The 26,100-nt window shown below is 39.5% G+C and overlaps 2 protein-coding genes and 1 long non-coding RNA gene across 3 annotated transcripts in view; 1 reads left to right on the top strand and 2 right to left on the bottom strand.

The window, feature by feature from the left end:
* C2H9orf40 (chromosome 2 C9orf40 homolog) lies at positions 1–9,127 on the bottom strand. Its single transcript, XM_066257075.1, has 2 exons — positions 8,295–9,127; positions 1–2,110 (listed from the first exon to the last, which is right to left on the bottom strand). Exons 1-2 carry the CDS (start codon positions 8,724–8,726, stop codon positions 1,952–1,954), a joined length of 591 nt encoding a protein of 196 aa, XP_066113172.1. The 5' UTR covers positions 8,727–9,127; the 3' UTR covers positions 1–1,951.
* LOC136324342 (uncharacterized) lies at positions 8,555–26,096 on the top strand. The gene is made up of 4 exons (XR_010729073.1): positions 8,555–8,683; positions 20,540–20,628; positions 22,865–22,934; positions 25,723–26,096. It is a non-coding gene; the product is annotated as an uncharacterized lncRNA (long non-coding RNA).
* The window catches only part of CARNMT1 (carnosine N-methyltransferase 1), a 53,466-nt gene continuing 44,615 nt past the window's right edge, over positions 17,250–26,100 (bottom strand). Inside the window, exons 7-8 of the mRNA XM_066257072.1 lie at positions 18,888–18,991; positions 17,250–18,184 (exon numbers count right to left, since the gene is read on the bottom strand). Of these exons, the coding sequence (XP_066113169.1) occupies positions 18,083–18,184; positions 18,888–18,991 (206 nt within the window). The 3' untranslated portion in view covers positions 17,250–18,082. The remainder of the gene's footprint in view (positions 18,185–18,887; positions 18,992–26,100) is intronic.

Below are 26,100 nucleotides of genomic sequence, written 5' to 3'. Positions count from 1 at the left end.
TGAGGTAGATACTATTTATTATTGTTTCTCATTTTACAACTGTGGAACCAGGGGCTTGGAGATAAAAAATAACCTCAATGTTACACAGGTAGAAAGTGGCAGTACAAGACTCTGACCCATGTGTGACTCCAAAGTCTTAACTCTTAATTACAATACTCTACAGCAGGGGTCCCCAAACTTTTTACACAGGGGGCCAGTTCACTGTCGCTCAGACCGTTGGAGGGCCGGACTATAAAAAAAACTATGCACACTGCATATATCTTATTTTAAAGTAAAAAAACAAAACGGAAACAAATACAATATTTAAAATAAAGAACAAGTAAATTTAAATCAACAAACTGACCAGTATTTCAATGGGATCTATGCTCCTCTCACTGACCACCAATGAAAGAGTGCAGCGGGAGCCTTCCAAAAGTGCAGCGGGGGCCGGATAAATGGCCTCAGGGGGCCGCAGTTTGGGGACCCCTGCTCTACAGTCTGCTTTCTGTTCTATAATATTCTTATTAATGTGAACCCACATTTAAATCCTATAGTATACCATATTTAAATCCTGTAGTACATACATTGTTCTTTTCTCCTCATTTGCATTTATCTTTCCTGAATTTTCAATCTAAAATCATTAAAAATATACAAGCAAGAATGACTTAATTACAAAGCCAACATTCTAGAATGCAAGTTAATTAATTTAACCATTGATACTGATTCAACTCAAACACAAACTGCTTACTTTAACAATGAAATAGTAACAGTTAGTTGTAAATAAGCCCATCAACAGGGCAAAATAAAAACAGAGCTAATTAAAAACAGGCATTGCTTTAGTACAAATTAGTTATCTCCTTGAAAATTTTTTTATTGATTTAGAGAGAAAGAAATACTGATCTATTGTTCCACTTACTCATGCATTCATTGATTGATTCTTATATGTGCCCTGATGGAGACTGAACCTGCAAGCTTGGTATATCTGGACAATGTTCTAACCAACTGAGCTACTAAGCCAGGGCCTCAAATTAGTTATCTCCTTTAAACAGGAAAAATTACCATTAGTCTAGTGGTCCTCATATCTGCATATTAGAGGAATGGAAGGAGGAGGGAGAATTGGTGTTTAAATATAGCTGTAGCTGAGACCTACATCAGAACAATTGAGAATTCCTCAAGAGTGGGGCCTAGGCAAAAATCTATGCAGTGTTGCCAGTGTTGAGAACTACACGTTTACAGTAATAATAAAAACCACACCCTCAAGGCAATTCAAAATCAAGAAATTAGAAACAAAACAGAACAACTTGACCTCTTTTTTTGGGACAGAAGGGAGGGAAGCACCTACTCACTTTTCATTCTTCACCCATTTTTGACAGCCCAAAGTAGTTTATCAAATATTTTAAGTTATGTAAACATGCTACCCATATTGAAATTCTCACTACTTTACATTTAGAAAGCTTTTTAAAATTTAATTTCTTAGAAAGCTTTTAAAATACCAGCTTTCAAAAAGACTACCGCATATTTTAAGTTTGCATAGATGTTTAAGTCAGCTACTTATTCAACTAAAGAGTCAATAATGTATATTAAAGAGGATTTTATTAATAAATTATAAAACAATATTCATGTCATGTATCACAAATTAAATTTTTGTTGCAGAAAAGACTATTTTGAGTGTTTCCTATTTTTAAAACTGTCAGAATTCCTTTTCATAAGATTAATATCTTCAAATTTAGATTCTAAACAAATTTTACTTTAACGCATACACAAAATACTTCCCCTATAACTGCACTATATCACTTATAAATCCTGTTGGGAGTTTCAGTGACTGGAGGCATTTATGTTTAAAACAACCTTTCCTCATTTTTGTTTAGGAATGAAATCACATAAAGTATGGAAAATAACGTTTTTCCTTAGAGAATACATAATGTGAAATGTTTTCTCAAATTCAGAAAAACACATTTCTTCAGCTCCTCTGTCAGGACTCCATGTCAACCTCAAGCACTTCATTCTTGCCCTGAAGCCTTGCTTCCGGGAGGTTATCTGCATTTACATCTTCAAGGTCTGCCAGATCAATAGGGGGCAAAGGGTTCCTCCAGAACTGGAAGGTGTTATACTGCCAAAATTCTTCACTGAGCTGTAGGGAGGGAAAAAAGAGAGAAATGAAAGTACATCAATGGTTTAGAAAAAGATGTCTTTTTCAGAAAACAATTTTTGTTTTAAAAAGAAACTCAACAAGATTTTGCAGTCTGTCACTTTAAATTTCAACAAATATACATTTTTAATTCTGTTCTATAATATTCTTATTATGTGAACCCACATTTAAATCCTACAGTATACTATATTTAAATCCTATAGTACATACATTGTTCTTTTCTCCTCATTTGCATTTATCGAAGTACTTCATGGACTCAGTCAAACCTGCTCATTTTCATATTCATAGATTTGGGAAAGTATTTCTTGTTAGTAGTTTAAATTCAAAAGAATTTCTTCCAAACAGTCACTTCTGACAGTTTTCTTCCATTTTCAACCAAAGAAAATATCTGAAAACAGACTTAAAATGTTTCACCTTTCAGTGAAGAAAACTTTTTTATTTAAAAAAATACCCATGTACCTTAAAACTTTTTTTTTGTTCTTTTTCCTGAGATTTGGTATTTTAAGAGTTGACTGTACACAGGCTAAAATATTTTAAACTTTCTAAAAAGTATTAAGATATACCCAGACACTGAGGATGGCTTGGTTGGTTTGAGTGTCAGCCTCAGGCACTAAAAATAGCTAGGCTGATTCAAACATCAGCCCTAGACAGAGGTTGCTGGGTGGATCCCAGTCGGGGAGCATGTGGGAATCTGGCTATTTTCTCTCCTCTCACTTAACCCTTTGAGTAGTACGAACATTCATGTACTACCTCGTTTATTTTAAAAATGTGTAAGGCAACATTAAAAAACGGCAAATGTATGTTCTTGTTTCCATGAATTGGTTACCAAAAACAAACATGATTTTAAGTTAATAAAATTGTAACTGGAACTAATTTCATTTAAAACAATAAAACGTATTCCTGGGGGTCAGCGAGCATGAAAAAAACTCACTAATCAAAGGGTTAAAAAAATTTTAAAGTATTTATATAAACATGTGAAACAAGAAAAACTGATAATTCTTACCATGACACCATTTGGTACAAGGCATGACATTTAAAATTTTCATTTTAAAGAAAGAAGAGGGAAAAACATATATATTTTAGAGAGAGAGAGAAACATCCATTTGTTGCTCCACTTATTTATGCATTTATTGGTTCATTTGTATATATGCCCTGATTGGGGATTGAACCTGAAACTTTGGTGTATCAGGATGATGCTCTAACCAACTGAGCTACCCAGCCAGGTTGACTTTTAAATCAATATAGCAAATTTCATAAATCTAAGTGAGCACTGGTCCCTTAAAAATTTAACAGCTTAATGGCTATAAAACTGTTTCAAGTAACTATGAAGTGAAGCTGATATTCCAATAAAGTATGAAATTGGAACAGAAGTTCAAAAGCATTCCAAAATATATACTTTACGCACAGGAAGCAGCATGGGAATTATACACAGGATCCTAAGGTGACCATCTAAATGGTTGTCTATATATCTGTATCTATTCTATGTTCTGTTCTTACATTAAGTTCATACTTGCTTAGGGCAGCATTATCCAACCAAAATAGTATAGTGGAGGTCCCATATGTAATTTAAATTTTTTCTAGTAACTACAGTAAAAAATGTGAAAATAAACACATGAAATTAATTTTTTTAAATATAAGACTTAATGATATATTATGTGTGTGTGACAGAGACAGACAGACAGGAAGGGAGAGAGATAAGCATCAATTCTTTGTTGCAGCACCTTAGTTGTTCATTGATTGCTTTCTCATATGTGCCTTGACCGGGGGGGCTACAGCAGAGTCAGTGACCCCTTGCTCAAGCCAGCGACCTTGGGCTCAAACTGGGAGCCTTGCTCAAATCAGATGAGCCTGTGCTCAAGCTGGCAACCTCGGGGTTTTGAACCTGGGCCTTCTGCATCCCAGTCTGATGCTCTATTCGCTGTGTCACTGCCTGATCAGGCAATGCTATATTACATTACTTTTGATGGTGAATCAAAATATGCTTTAGAAAGAGTTAAGGAAAGATAGGAATACATGTTAACAAAACTTATGCTACATTTAATTAAATCAAGAGAAACACTTCAGTACACACTATCACGTGTTCTCCTGCTTTCTCCTCAGCACCCTGGAAGCATTACTGTGGTCCTGCCCTAAATTCCTGATCCTCCTTCAGCTGCTAAGCTGACTTCTTAGAACATCATGAAAATGTACTTGTGACAGCCAGTGGTCCTGTGACCCTCCCTCAGCTGGGAGGACTCAGGGCTGGGCTGAGGGACCACAGGCAAGTCAAAAGGCAGGAGGAAGGACTCCAAACCCTCCTCCTCCTCTTTAGTTTCTGAAAGGCACTCACCTCGGCATTTTCCATTTCGGTGTGTCTAAAAACATACATTTGAATATTTAACTAATATAGTGACAAGTTTGGGGAAATAAGTGGAATGGAGACAATGTTCCAGTTAAGACAGTTCAACTAGTGCCAAGGTGACTGGCCAAACTATGAGTGTGGCTAAATTGGGCTGGTGGCACCTTTGTGCCATGCAGGCAGCTGACCAGGCTTCCAGAACAGAATGATTTTCCAAGGACAGGATGCCAACAGGAGTCTTTTGTCACAAACTGCACATGGTGTTTGTGAGCCCTGGGAAATAGGGGTGAGGGGTAGTATGAGATCAGGTTGCTGGGATGACAGGGGGTCAGCCAGGTGACTTCAGGCGTGGGCTCAACCTGAGCCCCTTCACCACACAAGGTGTCCTGAGTCTCTTCTTTCAAGGTTCAGGAAGCCCAAGCTGCCCAGGTCAAGAGAAATTCATCTCAGTATTTTACCTGAGCTAATATATCTAAATTATTATCATCTCAACATGCAGACATTTGAAAAATTGAGATAGTTTACATTCGTTTTGTCATACTAAGTTTCCAAAGCCTGACAGACAGTTTACACATCTGGCACTGGTCACTAGCCTCATTTCAATGCTTAGTTGCTGCACGTGGCTGGTCACTTTACTGAAAAGCACAGGTCTGTAAGAAAATCTCATTAAAAGTTCATTCAGTGCCTTATACACTAAGGCTTAGAGAATTAAGAGTCTCTCTGGAATTTCTTAACATTGGAATAAAAATATAAAAATACAAAGGATGCCAAGAAAAATTTCATTTTAATAACAGAATTAAAAGTAAGGATGTACAGTGTGTCTGTAAAATCATGGTGCACTTTTGACCAGTCACGGGAAAGCAACAAAAGATGATGGAATTGTGAAATCTGCATCAAATAAAAGGAAAACCCTCCCAGTTTCTGTAGGATGATGTGGCAGCATGTGTAGATGATGATGTAATACCGTATATACAGTGGAGCACCCAAGACCATGCCAGTCTAGATGTGGACGGTACAGAGGAAAGTTCAGTGTGTTCTGTGGCTTGCTAAATTCAAATCCATGACCAAAGTGCGACGTGAATATCAGCGCATTTATAACGAAGCGCCAACACAGAGGAATAACATTACTCGGTGGGATAAGCAGTTGAAGGAAACCGGTAGTTTGGTGGAGAAACCCTGTTCTGGTAGGCCATCAGTCAGTGACGAGTCTGTATACGGGATAGCTACCTCAGGAGCCCAAAAAAATCTGTGCATGAGCCCACATCGAACTACACTGAATAGGTATGAAACTGGGAGAGTTTTCCTTTTATTTGGTGCAGATTTCACATTTCTATCATCTTTTGTTGCTTTCCTGTGACAGGTCAAAAGTGCACCATGACCTTATGGACACACTGTATTTCTTTGCCTACTAGAAAAAATACTATTGTTCATATTTCCTACTTAAAAACATGGACTAAAAAAATACTTTAATGATGTAAGTGTAACCTAGTAAGTAGCTAAGAGCACAAATTCTGCTACCAGACACACCTAAGTTTGTGCTACCCACTAACTTCGATCTTGATCTAAGTGTTTTCTATTCAGTATACAACTCTCTTGTGAGTTAACATTTAGCACTGTAATTGCTCAATATTGCTAACTAGTATATCCCAAGAAGTCTTTGAATCATTGATCACTTTTTTCCTAGTAACAGCAACACTTTTGCTTATTTTCTATTAAAAATAACAGTAAGGGCTAGCACTGACAGCAATGAAACTGCATCAAGTTACAAGAGAAAACATAAATATTTAATGATACCTGGTTTTATTTTAGTTCTCTAGTTAAATAAAAATCTGAAACTCAGAAAATATTGAGGTTCTGTCTGCCTAGATTGCATCCTCAATATAGAAAGGGCATACTTGAGAAAATTTTTCCTAAACAAGATCCCAAGAGGGGGAGCACAAACCTAAGACATTCTAAGCACAAAAACCACAGATACATTTAGTGCACAAACTGAAAAGCTTTTTAACTTCTTGAAGGAAGAACCCTTCTTGCTTTCTGTCAAGAGCTTGTAGTGACTATAGGACACAGAGAGCTGCCAGATATAGTCACTGCTGTGGAGGAAAACACGGGTGTATCTAGAAAATTTGAAGCAGACGTGTGTGCCAGTTAACTAAAAATTCTCCTTCTTTGCCTACCTGCCATTTCCGTATTTCCCCCTTATCAATCCGTGGCACACTGTAGTCACTATATTCTGGTAGGAAAGACAAGACTATGTATGGGTGCAGTCTGAAGAACAAAGTTTTCAAGTCTGAATGATTACTATTTCTTAAGTTTTATATGTCTCTGCAAATATGTAAAACCTAAACAAAAAATGGTAGTCATCCAGACCTACTTGAAATTCTAATTCTTTATTTTATTTTCAAAATGTAAGTGCTATCGTTTGTTTTTAAGCAAGCTGATTTTGAACCTAAAAGCAATCTGAAGAAAAATATCTAAATAAGGATTATGATTTCTAAATTCCAAGAAAACTGGGGGTAGAAAGATTTACAATTTAATTTCATCTAGAAATGCTTATCTTGATTATGTCTAAAGGATAACTTCACAATCACAGGAAAAATCTTTCCCAACTATAAAATTCTTATTATCTTATTGAGCTTTTCACCAAGAAGAAATCATGCCAAGGCAACCCCATTTTGGTGCTGGTGGTGGGGGAGACAAGGTATTTGATAAAGTCTGCATAAGGTACTTAAGGCAATGGAGAGATGTGAGGTGGATGCTGTGACGTAGTAGTTGAAGTGTTGGTGAATTCTGAGTTCTATCTACATTTGGTTCTCCCACCTCCAAACCTCAGTCAACACAGAACTGCCGAAAAGCAATCAGAACTCTTAAGTCTAGACCAAGCTGTCCAATAAATATAAAATGCCAGCCGCACACCTAAATTTTAAATTTTGTAGTGGATGTATTAAAAAAACTAAGAGATGAAACAAATTTGAACCTATTGTATTCAATCCAATATCTCCACGTTATTTCAACATCTAATCAATACAAAATGTTTTGAGATCTTCAAAACCTAGTGTTGTTTTTACACGTACAGCACATCTCAAGCGTGCAGTTGTCTGAGGTGGCTAGAGACTGCCATACCGAACAGCACGGGACCCGACAAATCAGACGTGGTGTGTGGAGATGAAACAGGCTCATCATTTCCCAAGGAACGGGAATTCTCTCCAAGATCCTCATATACACCTTAGGGCTCAAGTTCCTTTCCAACAACAATCCTTTTTCAAAGAATCTGATTTGTCACTGTGAGTCAAAACCCCTTTTCCCAAGATAGAGAAGCCCTTCCTCCCTAAAAAATAACTAGCATGCCTAAAGGACGCCCCATGGATGGCTACCACATTGGTTACCTCTTGAGAAAATCTATCACAAGTTCTGGAAACAAATCATCGTTAAACCATGGAAAGCATGGTACACCTTTCTCTGACTTTGTCGTCGCCTCAAACTTGTGGCGGCCCAGTCAACGTCCCCACCGGATTCTCTAGTCTGCCATGACCCACGGTCCTACTTCCCTGTCCCGTAACACCGGCGCCGAGGCGGCAGACAGGTCTACCTCACCCCCCGGCCAGTTTCCCCTGGTTTATCGAAGCGCTTTCCGCCTGTCGGGCTTCCAAAAACGCTGCCAGGGGCGGTCCCTGGGGCCCCTGCAGCAGCGGCCCCGGCTCTCCGCCTTTCGGGGCGTCTAGACGAATACGAGTCTACGGGGGACGATCTATTCCCCCCCAGGGCGCAAAGCACCTGGGAAGATGGCGACCCCGCCCACCTCCGGAGCGTCCACCCGCCCCCAGCCCCTACCTGCAGCGGCGGGGTCCCCCAGTCGTCCTGCGGTGGCTCTGCCCGCCCCGCCCCGTCGTCGCCACCGCCCCTCAGGGGCCGGGCGCCCCGGGGCTCCTCCCCCGGGCCGCAGGGCCGCAAGGGCGGCGGATGCAGCAGCGGCGGCGGCTCACTGGTCTCCGAGCTGCGGCCCTCACGCTCCGCGCCGCCTGGAGCGTTGGTGTCCCCACTGTCGAGGCGCTTGCTGGGCGAAGCCGAAGGCTCAGTCATTGCCCCCGCGTCGATTTTGCGCTTTCGGGGCAGCTCCGGGACACAAAGGGGCTGCCCGGGATGCGAAGTCGCCGGCGGCGAGATCCAGAGCGGCGGCGGCGGCTCCTCCGGAAAGTCGCAGAGCAGAAGCCGCTTCCAAGGCACGTGGAACGTCAGCGGCTGGGCCGCACGCCGCTTGGCCATGGGCCGGGAGGTTCGGGCGGAACCCGCCCGGCGCGGGAGGCCGAGCGCAGATAACTGCGGAGGGCGGGGGCGGGGGCGGAGCGCACGAGGACTGCGACGCGGCGACAGGAAGATGGGAAGGGAACCCTGGAGGGGGTGGGGTGGCCGGGTTCCCCACGCCCGGCGGGCACGGGCTTTGCCACCGCGGAGGTGCTGCCGGACGTTGGGGAGTAACCGCCAAGCGGCGGAGCTTCGAACCTGCGCACACGCGCTGGCCTGGCGGAACCGCTGGTTGGTAGACGCTCGAGGGGCGCGCTCCCGAGCGCCCCCGCGGCCGGAAGTGCGCGACCCAGGGGAAGGCGGGAAAGCAGAGGCGGTTTTATGAAAGGCCCAGTCCTAGTGCCAGAGCTGGGCGTGGCGCCTCTTCTTGGGGGCGGGGAAGGGGATGTGCAAATCCCGTGATCAGTAAAGCGGTTTAGGCTTAAGATCTTGAAAATCTATATGTTAGTATTATTTTGCTTGAGTCAGTAGCCGGTGGGACACCTCCAGGTGGTTAAAACAGAAGATGATACAAACTTGTAATGAACGTTTAAGACGCTCTAGTACATTATTTAGTGATTATTGGAATCAGACTGCTGAACAGGGGTCGGGGCTGAGGGGACTAGCTAAAAGCCAACACATAAACACAAAGCAAAATAAAACAACCCAACGAATTCTGTGTTTTTAAATGGCTGTTGTGGAAAGTGAAGTAGGCACCACATTCCTTGAAGATCTTTTGATTAAAAATCCATTTAAGTAGCAGACCCGTGCAGCTCATCCAAAGTAGTTTGTCCAAGCCCGACCTGGGGTGCCCAGTGAATAGGCATGGGCCTGAAATGCCGAGGTCTGAGGTTGGAATCCCTGGGCAAGCCCGGTAACCCCCCCCCCCCCGCCCCAAGTCTAAAGTCAATCAATAAAAAAAAATTGGGAGAAACACCAAGAGCCAACCAAACCTCGTGCATACTGGAAGCACAGCTCTGTCTCTTCCAATTGGAACACGTAAATTTGACTCAAATTGAGCGGGAAGCCATAGAGTTCCCTGATGCGGTGATCAGAAGTGAGTCTAGGAACTACCTAAAATTGCCTGTGATGTCAAGCAGAGTGATGAGGGGATAACAGCACTGTATTTCCTAAAACTTGTATTTTAATAGTTGATAAAGACCATAACCATGTGAACAAAAATGTGAGGAATAAAATGATATATTAATGATTTAAAGGGAGAAACAGCTATGATCTAGAGAAAAAGTGCGAAGAAGATAATTTACTCAGACTGGTAAGTATTAATTACTCCACGCCCTTGTACTTCAAGGCTGCTTTGAGAGGATAGGGCAACTGCTTACCTACCTATTAATAAGCAGAGATTTATAACAAGTTAGTATGGTAAACAATAGCTTTTCTGTTTTTCTTTTTATTTCCTGAGATTGATAACCCATCTGTCAAATAGAGGAGTTGGCCATTTTCAAACCAGTGACACAGGTCAGACATTACATTTGAAAGGTTTTGAGGGTATCTTACCCTACAGTGATAAAGTGCAGTTTTGCAAATTCATTCCTTTGTGGTCCCCTCCACAGACTCTTAAGTTGTGAAATTTATTATTTATACAAAAGGTTGTATAAAACATGTCATTAAAAGAATGATAGTAACATGCCCAACACTCAAATTTCTTTCTTTTTTTGTGACAGAGAGAGAGAGGGACAGATAGGGACAGACAGGCAGGAAGGGAGAGCAATGAGAAGCATCAATGCTTCGTTGAAGCTCCTTAGCTGTTCATCAATTGCTTTCTTGTATGTGCCTTGGAGGGGGGCCCTACAGCAGAGCAAGTGACCCCTTGCTCAAGCCAGCGACTATGGGGTCGTGTCTATGTTCTCATGTGCTTAAGCTAGTGACCCTGCATCCCGAGCTCAAGCTGGTGACCTCAGCCTCAGGATTTCAAACCTGGGTCCTCTGTGTCCAGTCCCATGCTCTATCCACTGCACTGCTGCCTGGTCAGGCCAACACTCAGTTTCAAACAGAATATTAGGAGTAGGTCCCTAGTGCCTCCTACTGGCACCTCCCACCCTTTCCCCAATTTCAGGCAATTCCTATTGAATTTTGAATTAATCATTCCTTTGCTTTTCCTTTTAATTTTCCCATCTGTGTATGTATTCCTAAATAACATTTTTATTTTTCCTGGGTTTTAACAGCTTTATTGAGGCCTAATTGGCATAAAATATACTGCAGATATTTGAAGTGTTTAACTTGCTGAATGAATATCTCTATCTCTATCTATATGTTGCTGCTGCTGGACTTTCTTTAAAAAAAAAAAAAAAAAAAAAAAAACCCTGTTAGTACAACCTGAAATTAGTTTACTCCAAGTTGTAAATAATACCAAATCCACTTTAAGGAATATGTCCATTTCATTCAAACTGTCAAATTTGTTGGCATAATACTTTTGGAGTTTGTCTATTTTCTGCTTCATTGATATCTACTTAATTTGGGTTTACTTTGCTCTTTTTTCTCAAGCTTTTTCTGGTAGAGTCTATGGTCACTGATTTTAGCCTTCTTTTCAAATATAAACATTTAAAGCTATAAATTTCCCTATAGCACTCTGTTAGCTGCATCCACAGTTTTGATAGGTTGTTTTGCATTATCATTTAGCTTTGAAATACTTTCAAATGTCCCTGGTGGTTTTTTTGACCTATGGATCATTTAAGTATGATAATTTTTCAAATATGTGAGGTTTTTCTCAATAATATTTTTGTTATTGACTTCATTTAATTCCATCTTCATATAATTCTTTGTAATTTAATCCTTCCAAATTTATTAAGACTTCTTTCAGCCTGACCAGGCGGTGGCACAGTGGATAGTGTCAGACTGGGGATGCGGAGGATCCAGGTTCAAGACCCCGAGGTCGCCAGCTTGAGCATGGGCTCATGTGGTTTGAGCAAAGCTCACCAGTTTGGACCCAAGGTCGCTGGCTTGAGCAAGGGACTTGGTCTGCTGAAGGCCCACGGTCAAGGCACATATGAGAAAGCAATCAATGAACAACTAAGGTGCCACAACGAAAAACTGATGATGCTTCTCTCATCTCTCTCCGTTCCTGTCTGTCCCTCTCTCTGACTCTGTCTCTGTAAAAAAAAAAAAAAAAATTCTTTCATTACCCAACTATGGGTTATCATAGTGCATGTACTATGTGCACTTGACAAAAATATAATATAGTTTTCCGCACATGTTGTGCATAGTGTTCTATAAATGTCTCTTATTACAGTGGTTGATGGTGTTTTTCAAATCTTATATATCAGTATTAATTTTGTCTAATTGTATGATTAATTGCAAATAAAGGGGTGTTAAAATCTCCAACTTAAAATGGTGGATTTTTGTTTCTCCCTTTAGTTCCGCAGTTTTTGTTTATATATTCTGAAGCTTTTAGTTATTAGGCATATGTTATGATTGTTACATCTCTAATGTATTAACTCTTCATCGTTATGTAATATCTCTGATAATGCTCTTCATTTTGAAGTCTTCTTAATTTAATATTTACATAGTCATTCCAGTCCTCTTATGCTTAACATTGATTTATCTTTTTTCATCTGTTCACTTTTAACCTATCTTTACATTTAATCTCTTGGAGATAACATATACAATATAGATGGATCTTGTTTTTTCCGCATTCTTTTACTATTTCATATGCTCAGAGGACACTGTACCTGCCCTTTTTCATGGTTACCTCAGTTCTCAAAATTAATACTTGTTTGATACCTTTTCTCTGTTATATAAGCTGTGTGGTGAGGAAAAACGCATGTCTTTTTGACCTCTGAATCTCCGAGATCAAGTCTGGTGCCTGACAATATACAGGGTCTCAATAAATATTTGTGAAACGAACCAAGTGAAGACTGTGCAGTAAATAGTGAGGCTGGGATACTAGCCAGGTCTGTCTTCCTCTATTTTACTCCATCCTTCCCTAGGCTGTCTGTGATGGTCAAGTGCCCCGCTCCCCACTCCACCCCCAAAGGACAGACACTGGATTTTTCAAAAGATTTTAGTGTGATTTTCAACATACAGATTGGCCATCATTAATGGTAGGTTATGTTAGTTAAGATATAAACAGATACCCATCTCATTTTTTTTTAATATAGTGAAAGGAGGGGAGGCAGAGACAGACTCCTGCATGCAGACAGACTACAGGGCGATGCGCTGCCCATCTGGCGCTCTTGCTCCTTTGCAACCAGAGGCATTTTTAGTGCCAGAGGCAGAGGCCATGGAGCCATCTTCAGCGCCTGGGGCCAACTCACTCCCATTGAGCCATGGCTGCAGGAGGGGAGGAGAAGAGAGAGAGAAGTGAGAGGAGAGGGGTAGAGAAGCAGATGGGCGCTTCTCTTGTGTGCCCTGACAGGGAAACGAACTGAGGACATCCACATGCCAGGCCAACGCTCTACCACTGAGCCAACAGACCAGGGCTTACCCTTCTCATATTAAAGTATAACCTTTTAATAGAGTCTTCTTGCACCCTCTGTGAAATTTTAAAAATGCACATGCACATTTAGCAGTTCTTCTAGGAATGTACACTCCAAATACAGTACTGACAGTGGACACAAAGAGGTATGTACAGGATAATCCATGTAATGCTAAATAGCAAAAGATTGAAAACAATGCTATTTGGGCTTGGCCAGGTGGCTCAGTTGGTTAGAGCATCATCCCAATACACCAAGGTGGCAGGTTTGATCCCCGGTCAGGGCACATATGAGAATCACCCAGTGAATGCGTAATAAGTGGAACAAAAATTGATGTTTCTTTCTCTCTCCCTCCCTGTCTAAAATCAATAAACAATAAAAAAGTTACTTGTTAGATGTGCATGTGTAAGTATATATGTAATGAAATGCTGTGCAGCTTTTATTAAATGAGGTAAATTTGTCTATGGATATAGAACACTCAATAAAACAGTCGAAAAAGCAAGGTGCACAATAATATATATAGGCCACAAATATATTAAGATATATATATATATAACCATATATATATTCTTTATATAGATATACATGTATATGTGTGTGTATATATATATGATTGTATGTATATGTATGTATATTTTTTTGGTATTGCACAGGTGTGCCTGGGAAGATACTGTTATCAATAGTCAGTAGGGTGGGATACTGAGGAATATGGGTGGAGAGCATATGAGACACAACTCTGGACTACTTCAGATTATCTTGGTGTCACTGGTGTCTTGTGTGGGTGACAAGTTTCTTTGCTACTGGTCAACACTTAGAACTTCTGGTTTCTCTTCTGTTGAGAAACAGTTTTCCATGGATCTCTTGCATTTCAGTGTATCCTGCAAGCAGAAGCACTGGCTGGCTTTATTCCAGATTCTTTTCAAGGATTGAATAGTGACCAGCCTTGGAATATAGACATTGTCTCTCTGGAACTACGGGCAGGTTTGTTCACTGTCCAGTATAACTTCTAGGGCAAAAAGTCAGGCACACTTACTCTTTGTCTATTTTAAAAGATTATGGTTTCCTAAACTCAAGGATCTTGTTCTCTACACGATCGGTACCTATGTAGGCATTGCTAGCACTCTGTGCCACTCTATTGAGAGCTGGGCTTCAGGAACTGGTTCAAAGTTAATACTCTAGTTACTGCTGTTGTTGTAAGTAGTAAACTTCCTTTTAACTTTCACGTAGTTTTGTCTTCTGCTACTATTCCTGAAACTGGCAGCTTAATGCCTCGAATTAAATAGCACAGACATGGGATCTGGCCTTACCAGCAGCTTGGGCTAGATGGAACAATGCTGAAGCACAGGGAGTTAGGTATATATTTCTCCTGGAGCAAACTGTGACATGTCGGTATATTTTCATTCACTCTCTTCTGCTTCTGATGGACTCTTTTTGTGGGTAGATTTTATACCCCACTCTGCCATCTAAGGTAAAGCTGCTGGCTCGGCGGGGCTCTTGACCCAATACACTCCCCTATAGCTGTGCTTCTTAGATCACTGATTGGCTAAGTTGAAACCTAATGGACTCCACTAGGTTGCTGCCCCAGGTGGGCCTCTGTACCTGCTATGTAAAACTGAAAGGAAACTCAGTGGCTAGAATTCAAAGTAGTCTTCAGCATTCTCTTTGACGAACCTCACTACATTTTTACTAACTTCTGTGGTGTTGCCAATGGCTTGTGTGGTCTGCCACATGAAAAACAACAGACTGGCAGATGAAGGACACTTCTTTGGCCATTCATCTTACATAAATTGCTCAACTTCCTGGATAGTTAACATAATGAATATTAAAGCTAATATCCGCCCTGGCTGGAGAGCTCAGTTGGTTAGAGTCCGTAAGCACAATGGTTGTTGGTTTGATCCCTAGTCAGGACACACAGGAACAGACTGATGCTCCTCTCTTCCCCTCCTCTCTCTCTAAAACTAATAAAGTTTTAAAACTAATGTCCTGTTACCAATCATCTTTTTATATCACTACAGCAGTCAACACATTGAAATTACATTTAATTGTCTACCATGTACTTTAACACATAACTTTTTACTTATATCTCATGGCCTCATTAAAAAACCTTTGAAATAGGTGGTATCATTCCTCTCTTACAGATGAGAAAACAAACTCAGAGGATCTTGCCCAAGATCACAAACAGTAGTTCAGGAAAACGAGCCAAGAGTATCTAAGGGCCAAGTCCAGTGTCCATCCTATTAATGGCTAGTCCTGGAACTTTCTTCTACTGGTTTCCTCTATAGTTCTTTTAATATTATTCAAAAAACCAAAGGTAAGGATTAATTAGGATAAGGGCCACTATATTCAAAGGCCAAATACTCATATTATTGATTTTCCAAAAGCATACAGAAGCTAATCCAATAGTTCAAAACGTGCTCAATTAATTAAAATTCCCATGTCTATGGTTATCACTAATTTAGATGGAAACAACCAAGCACACATTGTTTCATAGCAATTGGCAGACTTTAATCAAGAAAAATCAGGTCCATCATATACATTGAAGATACAGGAAATTTCATGCAGACATGAAGCTTTCCAGTTCAGCCTTTGCGGCAACTTTAAAATGAGAATTACATATAAATACAGTACATTTTATAATTCCAAAACTTCATAATTTTATACTGTGATTTATACAGCTTCTCTTTATATTTTACATATCCCACCTTGCTCACTTGATTTAACATACCCTAACCTGCACCACTTCAGATTATGGGGGGGAAAAAGCCCAGCAAGCACAATGACCTAGCTCTTCCTGCTTTATGAAAATGAGTGGAAACACCTGTGTACAGAGCAAATTTAAGAAAAAAAGGCTTTTAAGGCTTACATACTTTAGAAGAACTACAAAATAAGGAATACAAAATTAAATCCTCCAGTGACACTTCTATTATTGATTAATACCACAGTTTTCAAGTTTAGAATATACTGACTGCAAAAGCTATAGAGGGAAAAAAGCAATGCAAATTTGTGCAGAATATTATTAAAAGTATTCATGAGAGAAATTAAAAACATTTCAGAATTAACTAAAATGTAAGCTATAATTATAACTTGTATTAAAATATAAAACCTGATAGAAATTTTAATAAAGCCAACCCATCAGTGTCAACCTGTTTTTGCCTCTGAAAAGAACATCTATTTTTGATACATGTTGTAAAGAAGATATGTCAGTGAATAAAAAGATTTTCTAAATTACTCAAAAATAGCATGCATTTCTTTCAGTAGATCAAAAAAAAAAAAAACCCCTACGTTTTTTTTAAATCTCTTTCTTAAAAATAATTTTAGGGAGCAATTTATTTCAAGTTTATTCATGTGGTAGAAAATGAGAATTCCCATTAAAGGAACATGTGCCAAATATTGAGGGACACATAAAAGAAATTAAAACAAAACAAATAAACAAAAAAAACAGGTTCCAGGCTTCCATAAATTGACAAGTCAAATTAGTTTCTGGATTGCTTTACTGCATAATGGGCATAAAGGGTATAAGAGCTCATTTACTAGATACAGGAAAGCTCTCAATAAGATGTCAGATTGTACACTGACTCCCTCAGCTCAAATGACCATGAAGGTTTCAAGACTTACAAGTTTGTTTTCCTATTAAAACATGACTTATGCTACTAGCACATTATTGAGATTAAATCTAATCCAAATTGCCACAGAGGTCACTTAATGCCATCACAATCACCTGTGAAAATATTCAAGAGCACTTCCTTTTCTCCAAGAAAAGGTTACAACATATTTATCTCTACTTTCCAAGCTACATGAAACAGGATAATTAACAAAAAATACAAATGAAAACTCCCTCCAATAAAGATCTGCTAGAGGTAGAAATTTAAGACAGCCTATACTGTTTTAGCCCAGCTATCATGTTAATATGAAATTTTATTAATGGCTGCTGCTTACAATATTGATGACACAGACCACGGGCAGTAATTTGTCCCTGAATCATATTCAAAATTTCCCCACATTGATTCTACCATGACAGTTTTTACTTATGTATAGTTGTTTCAATGGAAAAGAAGTGCTTGCTTTTGTATCCAGGTAATCTAAAGAAAAGACATTATTGTAAACATTTCACTGACAGTCTAAAATCCTACATTTCAAATGACTTTATTCTTATTTCCCCAGTCTCCTATCAGTACCTTTAATAAAGGCGTTTGTGCCTCCCTTAGACTGTTGAGAGCGTCATACATTTCAGTGATCCATGATGAGTATGCTTCCAAAGTTTTCACTTTAGTGTGGCCAAAAGACTAATTTCTTGGTTACTTGAATGTATTTTTACTGGCCTGTGATACTATTAAATTTAATATTTCATAAAAATGGAAAGGTTTGATGCTTCTGTAAGTTCAGCTAAGCTAGAAAAAAAATGATTTGAATAATAAAATAGACACACATTTTAGGTATAGATTGCTTAGGTCCAAGTGAATAAAAAGTCTCAATTCCAGATGTTGAATATGAGAGGATCCTTAGACTCTTCTAAAAATATATATGTGCAATGCATTTAGAACAAAAAAAGGATATTATTATGGACCTCAATACTATTTATCAACAGCATGGCAGACTTGGAACAGACAGCTTCATGAAGACAGCAGAGATAGTTTTTTTCTACTGAAAGACAATTCTGGGCTTCAAGGAAAAAGTAAACTTGAAAATTTTTCCTCCATTTTTACTTGTGTCGTACAAATATGCATGGCATAGTATATTTCTGAAAAAGCAATACATATTAAGAAAATAGACACTATTTCTAAACTTTGTTAGGAATAAGAAGGCACCACTGATTTGAGGTTGTGTCCTGTCATTTGATAATTGTTCTGAGTTGTTTATTTCAGCATTTGCTCTGAGTAAACTTTTTCCAGGTGATATCACTTGAGACCATTATTGTGGCTTACGGACCACAAATAGGACACATTCATAGTAGTATTTCATCATGGAGAGATCATTCACAGTGTATGTTGACAAGACAGACTCTTTTTCCACCTGCAATACAATCATACTGATGATGACCACCATGAGGATAACAATAACAAAATAGTTCCTGCTATTTTACACAGTCTAAATATTTATTACATACAAGTACTACCATAAGATTAGTACTATTAATAATCCTACTTTACAAAAACAGGTTATTCAAGGTCACACTGCTATTAAGTGGTGGAACTGGGTTCACACACAGGCAGTCTTACTCCAGAGCTTGAACTGGAAGCTACTATAATATATTGCTTCTCTTTAAGAGCTAATCTGCTATTTATTTTAAAAGTGAATGGAATGTTTCTAATTAATATAGTGTTAAAACAATAGTCAAAGTATCCTAAAACCTTATAATACTGCACGCAATAAAAACGGTTGAACAGTACAGAACCACATATATAATACAATATCCCTCTTACACCTGCCCTCCCACCACCCTTGTTTCCCCAGAGCCCAGTCTACTTGGTAACTATCAGTCTACAAAGGCCAGTATTATAATGGTCAGCTACCATTTATTGAAAGGTGATTATACCAGGGATATATTATAGTTCTCCATTTACATACACATTATTCCAAATCCTCATAATTCTAAAAATCACTTTATGGGTGAAACAACAGGTTAAGAGGTAAAGCCAGTTAATGTCATCTCATCACCATTCCTCGTAAGGTGGTTTGGAAATTAAGTTTTGGCAATACTTCATTCCATCCTTACCTCTAGCTTGAATCCATACTGCAGAACAACGTTTTTTAGATCCTCATAGCTCAATTCTATGGAAAGTTCATTTGCCAAATTTTCAAAGTGGTACAGCAGAGGACCTATGGTTTAAAGATACTATGAATGAATTACCTGAATATAAACATATACTAGTAGCTGTGTTAGACTGAAGTCCAAGTTGAGTAATAAGTTGGGTAGTGGGTAAAAAGGAGCAGTAAAGAACATTTACATTTGCCAAAGACATGTATCCAGACCCCTGAAGCTTTGGCGTAGCAACTATCATTCAAGTACGGGGCTGAAATTCATGGGGTGAATGCTTCTGGTACACCAGCCTTGTACTATGATTCTCCACATCGTGGACCTTACACTTGGTTACTGAAGGATCGCTGAATCAGAGAATGTTAAGTCCCTAAATTCTAAAAGTGTACTGTAATTATAAGTCCATAAATAAATGCAAATCTACAACTACAAACTGGTTATCACATGAAAACACAAAAATCTGCAGGCTAGCAGGTGCTGGGGGTGGAGGGTAATGGGGAGAGTTAGAGGAAAGGCTGCCTAGAATGAAGAGATGACACTAAGCTGGTTTTTTTTAATGTACAGCTCATATGTATCATACCTCTAACACCTACTAATTATGTTCCTGTTGGCAAGCCACTAATTCTGCACCATCAGTAACATGACTCCAATGTGCGGTAACATGTAATATACCTGTCATATAGAAGGCACTAAGTAAATGACAGCTATTAAAGCTTTTTAAAAGAAATAGCAGTCCCCTTTTCTATTCTCTCCTATATATCCAAGAAACCGTAAATAGATCTAAAAAAAAAAGAAAAGAAAAAAGAAACTAAAATCAGATTTTCCAACCTTTTAATGTCACATTTCCCTCAATCCATCAGCCTCATCCAGGCAACATCACAATCTTCTTACCTTTCATTGGGTTCATTATAAATCAGTACCAACTCACAACCCCCAGCCCATTCTCACTCCCCACACAAGGTGCTAATCACAGAAGGTAAATGTAACAAACAGGACAAAAGTTCTGCTTCCAAAGAATCACTGCTCTGTGGTACCTTCTTAGGTTAAAAAGTTGTCAATTTTCTCCTTTTTTATCCTACATAAATCACTAGACAAAAAAAATGACTAAAAACAATTTTTATATTTATGTTCTTTTCAAAATATATTGTTTCCCTATTAAACTACTCTATCAAGTTTAAATTCGTTAGTTTTATTAGTCCTAGTAAAAATGACAGCGACCATTACTGAGCACCAGCTGTATCCTAGGCCATGGTGAAGCTTTGAAGCCTTTTTATAAAAATGTACAACCTCATGGCAGTCTTTCCATCTGTAAAGAGTGTGCTGTCCCTGCTCTATTATTTTGAAAGCCTCTAAAAGTATTGTTTTATATCCACATGAAAACATTCCAATGATTCTTTCATACTCAGGCCATATTTTGCCCTATTCATGTTGTGTTCCATCTATCGAAAGCTCCAACTGGCCTTGGCCGGTTGGCTCAGTGGTAGAGTGGCTGACCAGCGTGCGGACGTTCCGGGCTCGATCCCTGGCCAGGGCACACAGGAGAAGCGCCCATCTGCTTCTCCAACCTTCCCCCTCTACTTTCTCTCTGACTCTCTCTTCCCTTCCCACAGCCAAGGCTCCATTGGAGGAAAACAGCTCCATGGCCTCCACCTCAAGCACAACAGACCAATGCCCCAGATGGACAGAGCATCGCCCCCTGGTCGGCATGCCAGATGGATCCCGGTTGAGCGCATGCGGAAGTCTGTCAGACTGCCTCTCGACTTCTAACTTCAGAAAAATACACACACACACACACACACAGCAAGCTCCAACTCTCCAACTCAAGCTTTAGCTATGCTCCAAAACCTTGCTAAAATCAAGTTGTAAAATAATCCATTCAAATTGCCAGCCCAACTGTTATTCCCTTAATATAGCATACTTTAAAACTCATTTAATGCACTATTGCACTGCTCACTGATTACTTTTCATATAATTAACACTTTTTAAAATTATAAAGTATATGACTGAAAAGAACTTTCTTTTGAATCCACCACAATGCCCAGCATTAAACTGTATAGTTAGGCATACAGTCTCATAAGTGGTAGTTTGTATCTCTGAGCAAATTTTAGATTTTTTCCTTACAAAGACATTCCTTGAAGTGGAATGTACAAGTCAAAGAGAATAAACATTTTTACTGACTTGACTCAAACTGCCAAAAAACTTTCCAAGAGATAAAACAGTTTTTACTCACAATTGCAATATTCAGTACTTGCTTCAACACCTTAGCGAGTGCTGGGAATGCAATGGTACAGTCTCTTTGGAGAAGAGGTTGGCAGTTTCTTGCAAAACTTTACATATATGCAGCATATATGACCCAGCTATTCTACCACTAGGTACTATGCAAGAGAAATGAAAACCTGTGGTCACATAAAGATTTGTTCTCAAGTGTTTATAGAAACTTCACTCAGAATTATAATGATTCAGAAACAACCCAAATGTCCATAAACTAGTGAATGAATAAACCAAATGGAATTCCAGTGGAATATTACTCAGTACTACAAAGAACAAGCTGCTGCTACATGCAACAAAATGGATGAATTTCAAAAACACTACGCTAAGGCAGACACACAAAGCAACGTGCTGTATAATTCTATTTATGTGATATTCTGGAAAAGGGAAAACCGTAGTAACAGAAAACTGAGACTGCCATGTACTGGGGGTGAGATGAGAGAAAAAGGAGCACAGTTGAAATTTTGGGGTGGTAGAAATGTTACCAGTATTTTCTTAAAATTTTTTTTAATGTTTATTTTATTGAATTTAGACAGAAAGGGAGGGAGAGAGACAGGAATGCCAATCTGTTCCTGTATGTGCCCTGACCAGGGACTGAACCAGCAACCTCTATGCTTTGGGAGGATGCTCTAACCAACTGAGCTGTCAGGCCAGGGCTGAAATGTTCTGTCTTGATAGAGGTAATAGTTACATAATCCAGCTTTTAAAATACATCAAACTGCCTGACCAGGCGGTGGCACAGTGGAGAGAGCATCGGGCTGGGATGTGGAAGACCCAGGTTTGGGACCCCAAGGTCACCAGCTTGAGCGTGGGCTCATCTGGTTTGAGCAAAGCTCACCAGCTTGGACCCAAGGTCGCTGGCTCCAGCAAGGGGTTGTTCGGTCTGCTGAAGGCCCGCAGTCAAGGCACATATGAGAAAGCAATCAATGAACAACTAAGGTGTTGCAACGCGCAATGAACAACTAATGATTGATGCTTCTCATCTCTCTGTTCCTGTCTGTCCTCTCTCTGACTCTCCCTGTCTCTGAAAATAAATAAAATAAAATACATCAAACTGGACACTTAAATAAGAGGTGAATTTTACTATATGCCAATTATCCCTTCCAAAATATTGACAAAAAGCTTTTTCTTTTTTTTTTGAGACAGAAGGAATAGAAAGAGAAATATCAACTCATTGCTTCATTTAGTTATTGATTGCTTCTCGTACATGCTTTAACCAGAGATTGGACTGACAAGCGCTCAAGTTGGCGACCTTGGAGTCAAGATAGCAACCCCAGGGTCATAAAGGAGGCCCGTGCTCAAGCTGGCAACTTTGGAGTTAAGTCAGCGACCTTGAGATCAAGTTGGCAATGCCATGATCAAGCCAGCAACCTCAGGTTTTAAACAGGCGACTTCAGCGTTCCAATTGACACTCTATCCACTGTGCCACCACTGGTCAGGCAATAAGGATTTTTATTAAACAAAGTATCAGTTTTATCGGCATTTCCCTGAGGCTTAGCAGTATTTCGTATTTATCACCTATCACTCATTGTTGTGTTTTTTTAAAGATTTATTTATTGATTTTAGGGGGGAGGAAGAGAGGAGAGAGAGAGAGACAGAAAGAGAAAAAAGGGGTGGGAGAAATGGAAAGCATCAACTCATGATTGCCTCTTGCACATGCCTTCCAGGAAAGACCAAGGTTTCGAACTGGCGACCTCCGCGTTCCATGTTGACGCTTTATCCACTGCGCCACCACAGGTCAGGCTGTTTTGGGGTTTTTTTAGGAATAAATTTAATGGGGTGACACTGATCAATGAAAAAGTACATAAGTTTCAGATAAACATTTCTGTAGCACTGAACTGTTATGTGCCCATCACCCCCATCAAATCATTCTGTCACCATTTATTTGTCCCATTTATTTATTCCACTTCCCCTGATAACCACTTCACTTTTTATCTATGTCCCTGAGTCTGTTTTATATCCCACCTAATGTGTTAAATCATACAGTTCTTAGCTTTTTCTGATTTATTTCATTTAGTATAATGCTCTCAAGTTCCATCCATGTTGCCACAAATGGGGATATTTCATCATTTCTTACGGCTGAGTAGTATATGTACCACATCTTTATCCAGTCTTCAATCAAGGGACACTTTGGTTGCTTCCATGTCTTAGACACAATGAATAATGCTGTGATGAACATGGGGGTGCATTTGTCTTTGTGTACCAGTGTTTTTGAGTTTTTCGGGTAGATACCCAGGAGACGGATTACTGGGTCATATAATAGTTCTATTCTTAAATTTTTTGAGAAACCACCATACGGTCTTCCATAATAGCTATACCAGTTTCCATTCCCACCAGCAGTGAATGAGGGTTCCTTTTACTGTACAGTGAACATTTACCATGCACCTAGTAAATGCCTGGTAGTGGTTAGATAAAGGTGAATAAAAGCTGGACATACTCCTTAAGGAGACATTTATATTGTTTATTTCACTTCTGCATATTTTTCTCTTCAAGACTGTTGCCTTTCTTCCCTTCCCAATTTTAAAAATTATTAAAAAATAAAGCTAACTATAAAAAAACAAAACAAAACACCCACTAAATTACAAAAACATGTAATGGAACTGTTGCTTTCTATTAAGTCAGATTAGGTTATTCAGGGCAACACTCCTGAAAACAACCAAATATGGTTTAGAAATTTTTTTTTTTTTTTTTTTTTTTACAGAGGCAGAGATAGACAGGGATAGACAGACAGGAACGGAGAGAGATGAGAAGCATCAATCATCAGTTTCTCGTTGCGCTTTGCGACTTCTTAGTTGTTCATTGATTGCTTTCTCACATGTGCCTTGACCGCGGGCCTTCAGCAGACCGAGTAACCCCTTGCTGGAGCCTAGGGTTCAAGCTGGTGAGCTCTTTTGCTCAAGCCAGATGAGCCCGCGCTCAAGCTGGCGACCTCGGGGTCTCGAACCTGGGTCCTTCCGCATCCCAGTCCGACGCTCTATCCACTGCGCCACCACCTGGTCAGGCTAGAAATTTATTTTTTAAATCTTAAAAATACAGAGTACCTGGCAAGTTAGTAAGAAATTACTGGGAACCCAGAGAATAAACTAGAGGTAAAACTAGATGCCATTTTTACCCTTATGATATTTGATTGCCCAGATAAAACTGATCTGAAATTTGACAAACTCTTTGTGCCAACAGGACAACAAAGCCCTAAGCCTGCCCAGGCAGGAAGTCTGGTAGATCACCCAACATTATGGTTGGAATCTTATGGGCTATCTTTAAGATTAGAATAAGAACTAGGAATATTTACTTCTATCCTTTAACCCCAAGACTGCAGGAAAAGCTGACCTAGTGATTAAACAAGGAGAAAAAGATAACAAGAGAACTATTCTAAAAAGGTTGTAAGTTCTGCTTAACCCTAGGGGTAGATTTATACCTTCACTTTATTTATATAACAAGAGTGGTAAAAAAAAAACAAACAAAAAAACCCCTTCAAATCCTGTTTTTAATTTAGTACTTAATTTTAATTTCATTTAGAATTTGACCAGGCTGGTTGCTCAACGGATAGAGCGTTGTTAGCCCAGCATATGGACATCCCAGGTTTGATTCCTGGTCATGGCACACAGGAGAAGCAACCATCTGCTTCTCTTCCTCTTCCCCTTCCACAGCCAGTGGCTCAATTAGTTCAAGCATGGCCCCAGGCACTGAGGATAGCTTTGTTGGCCCAGGTGTGTCAGCCTCAGGCACTAAAAATAGCTCCGTACTCAAGCATCAGCCCAAGATGGGACTGCCGAGTGGATCCGGTTAAGGTGCATGCAGGAGTCTGCCTCATTATATCCCCTCCTCTTACCTAAATAATAATAATTTAGAATTTAATATTCTTTTGTTTTGACAATGTTCCAATCTTCTGGCAAATTCCCTTGGAGAAAACATCTTCAACCTTGCCCTCAGGAAAGCCCTAAAAGTGACTAATCAAGGGGAATGAGCAATGAACAATAAGGTCAATAGCCCAGGAGGAGAAAAAAGGCTTATCTTGAAAATATATGCAGAGAATAGAAAATTTTTAAATGACAGAACTGCCTAAAAAAAAATAAAAAAGTGAAACACTCAAGAGGTTTATAAAGATGTTGTAGGCACAGTTAGAATTCCTGAGTGGGCAGATCAGAATATATTATTTAGAATGCAGCAAAAAGATAGCAAGTAAAGAAAAGTGATTAGGCCCTGGCCAGTTGGCTCAGTGGTAGAGCATCAGCCCAGCACGTAGATGTCCCAAGTTTGATTCCCAAGACTGGATAAAGATGTGGTACATATAAACAATGGAACACTACACAGCCATAAGAAATGATGAAATATCCCAATTTGTGGAAACATGGATGGAACTTGAGAGCATAATACTAAGTGAAATAAATCAGAAAAAGCTAAGAACTGTATGATTTCACACATTAGGTGGGATATAACAGACTCAGGGACAGCACGAAGAAGTACCCAACTGCTTCTCCAACCGTTCCCCTCTAACTTTTCTCTTTCTTCTCCTCCCCTCCTGCAGCCATGGCTCAATTACAGCGAGTTGGCCCTGGGCGCTGAAGACAGCTCCATGGCCTCGGCCTCAGGTGCAAAATATGGCTCTGGTTGCAATGGAGCAAGGGCCCCAGATGGGCAGAGCATCACTCCCTAATGGGCTTGCCACGTGGATCCTAGTAGGGGTGCATGCAGGAGTTTGTATCTGCCTCCCTGTCCTCTCACTAAATAAACAAATAAAATAGAAGTGGTTAACAAAAAAAGTAGTTAAAATATATGGAAGCTATAATGAGAAATACTAAAATACATTTGATTGCATTTTCAGAAGAGCAAATGAATGAGGTGGAGGAGATATATGAAGAAACAGTAACTGTTAACTTATATATTCTCTTTATTTTTAAAATTT

The sequence above is a fragment of the Saccopteryx bilineata genome, chromosome 2, assembly GCF_036850765.1.
Source record: "Saccopteryx bilineata isolate mSacBil1 chromosome 2, mSacBil1_pri_phased_curated, whole genome shotgun sequence".
Classification (NCBI taxonomy): Eukaryota; Metazoa; Chordata; class Mammalia; order Chiroptera; family Emballonuridae; genus Saccopteryx; species Saccopteryx bilineata.
This window is presented reverse-complemented; position numbering and strand designations above follow the sequence as displayed.

Excerpts from the sequence above, each read along its gene's own strand:
- C2H9orf40 (XM_066257075.1), bottom strand. The coding sequence starts at position 8,726 with ATGGCCAAGCGGCGTGCGGCCCAGCCGCTGACGTTCCACGTGCCTTGG. Across the intron at positions 2,111-8,294 it reads GGGGGACCCCGCCGCTGCAG|CTCAGTGAAGAATTTTGGCA; the intron begins GTAGGGGCTGGG and ends CCCTCCCTACAG.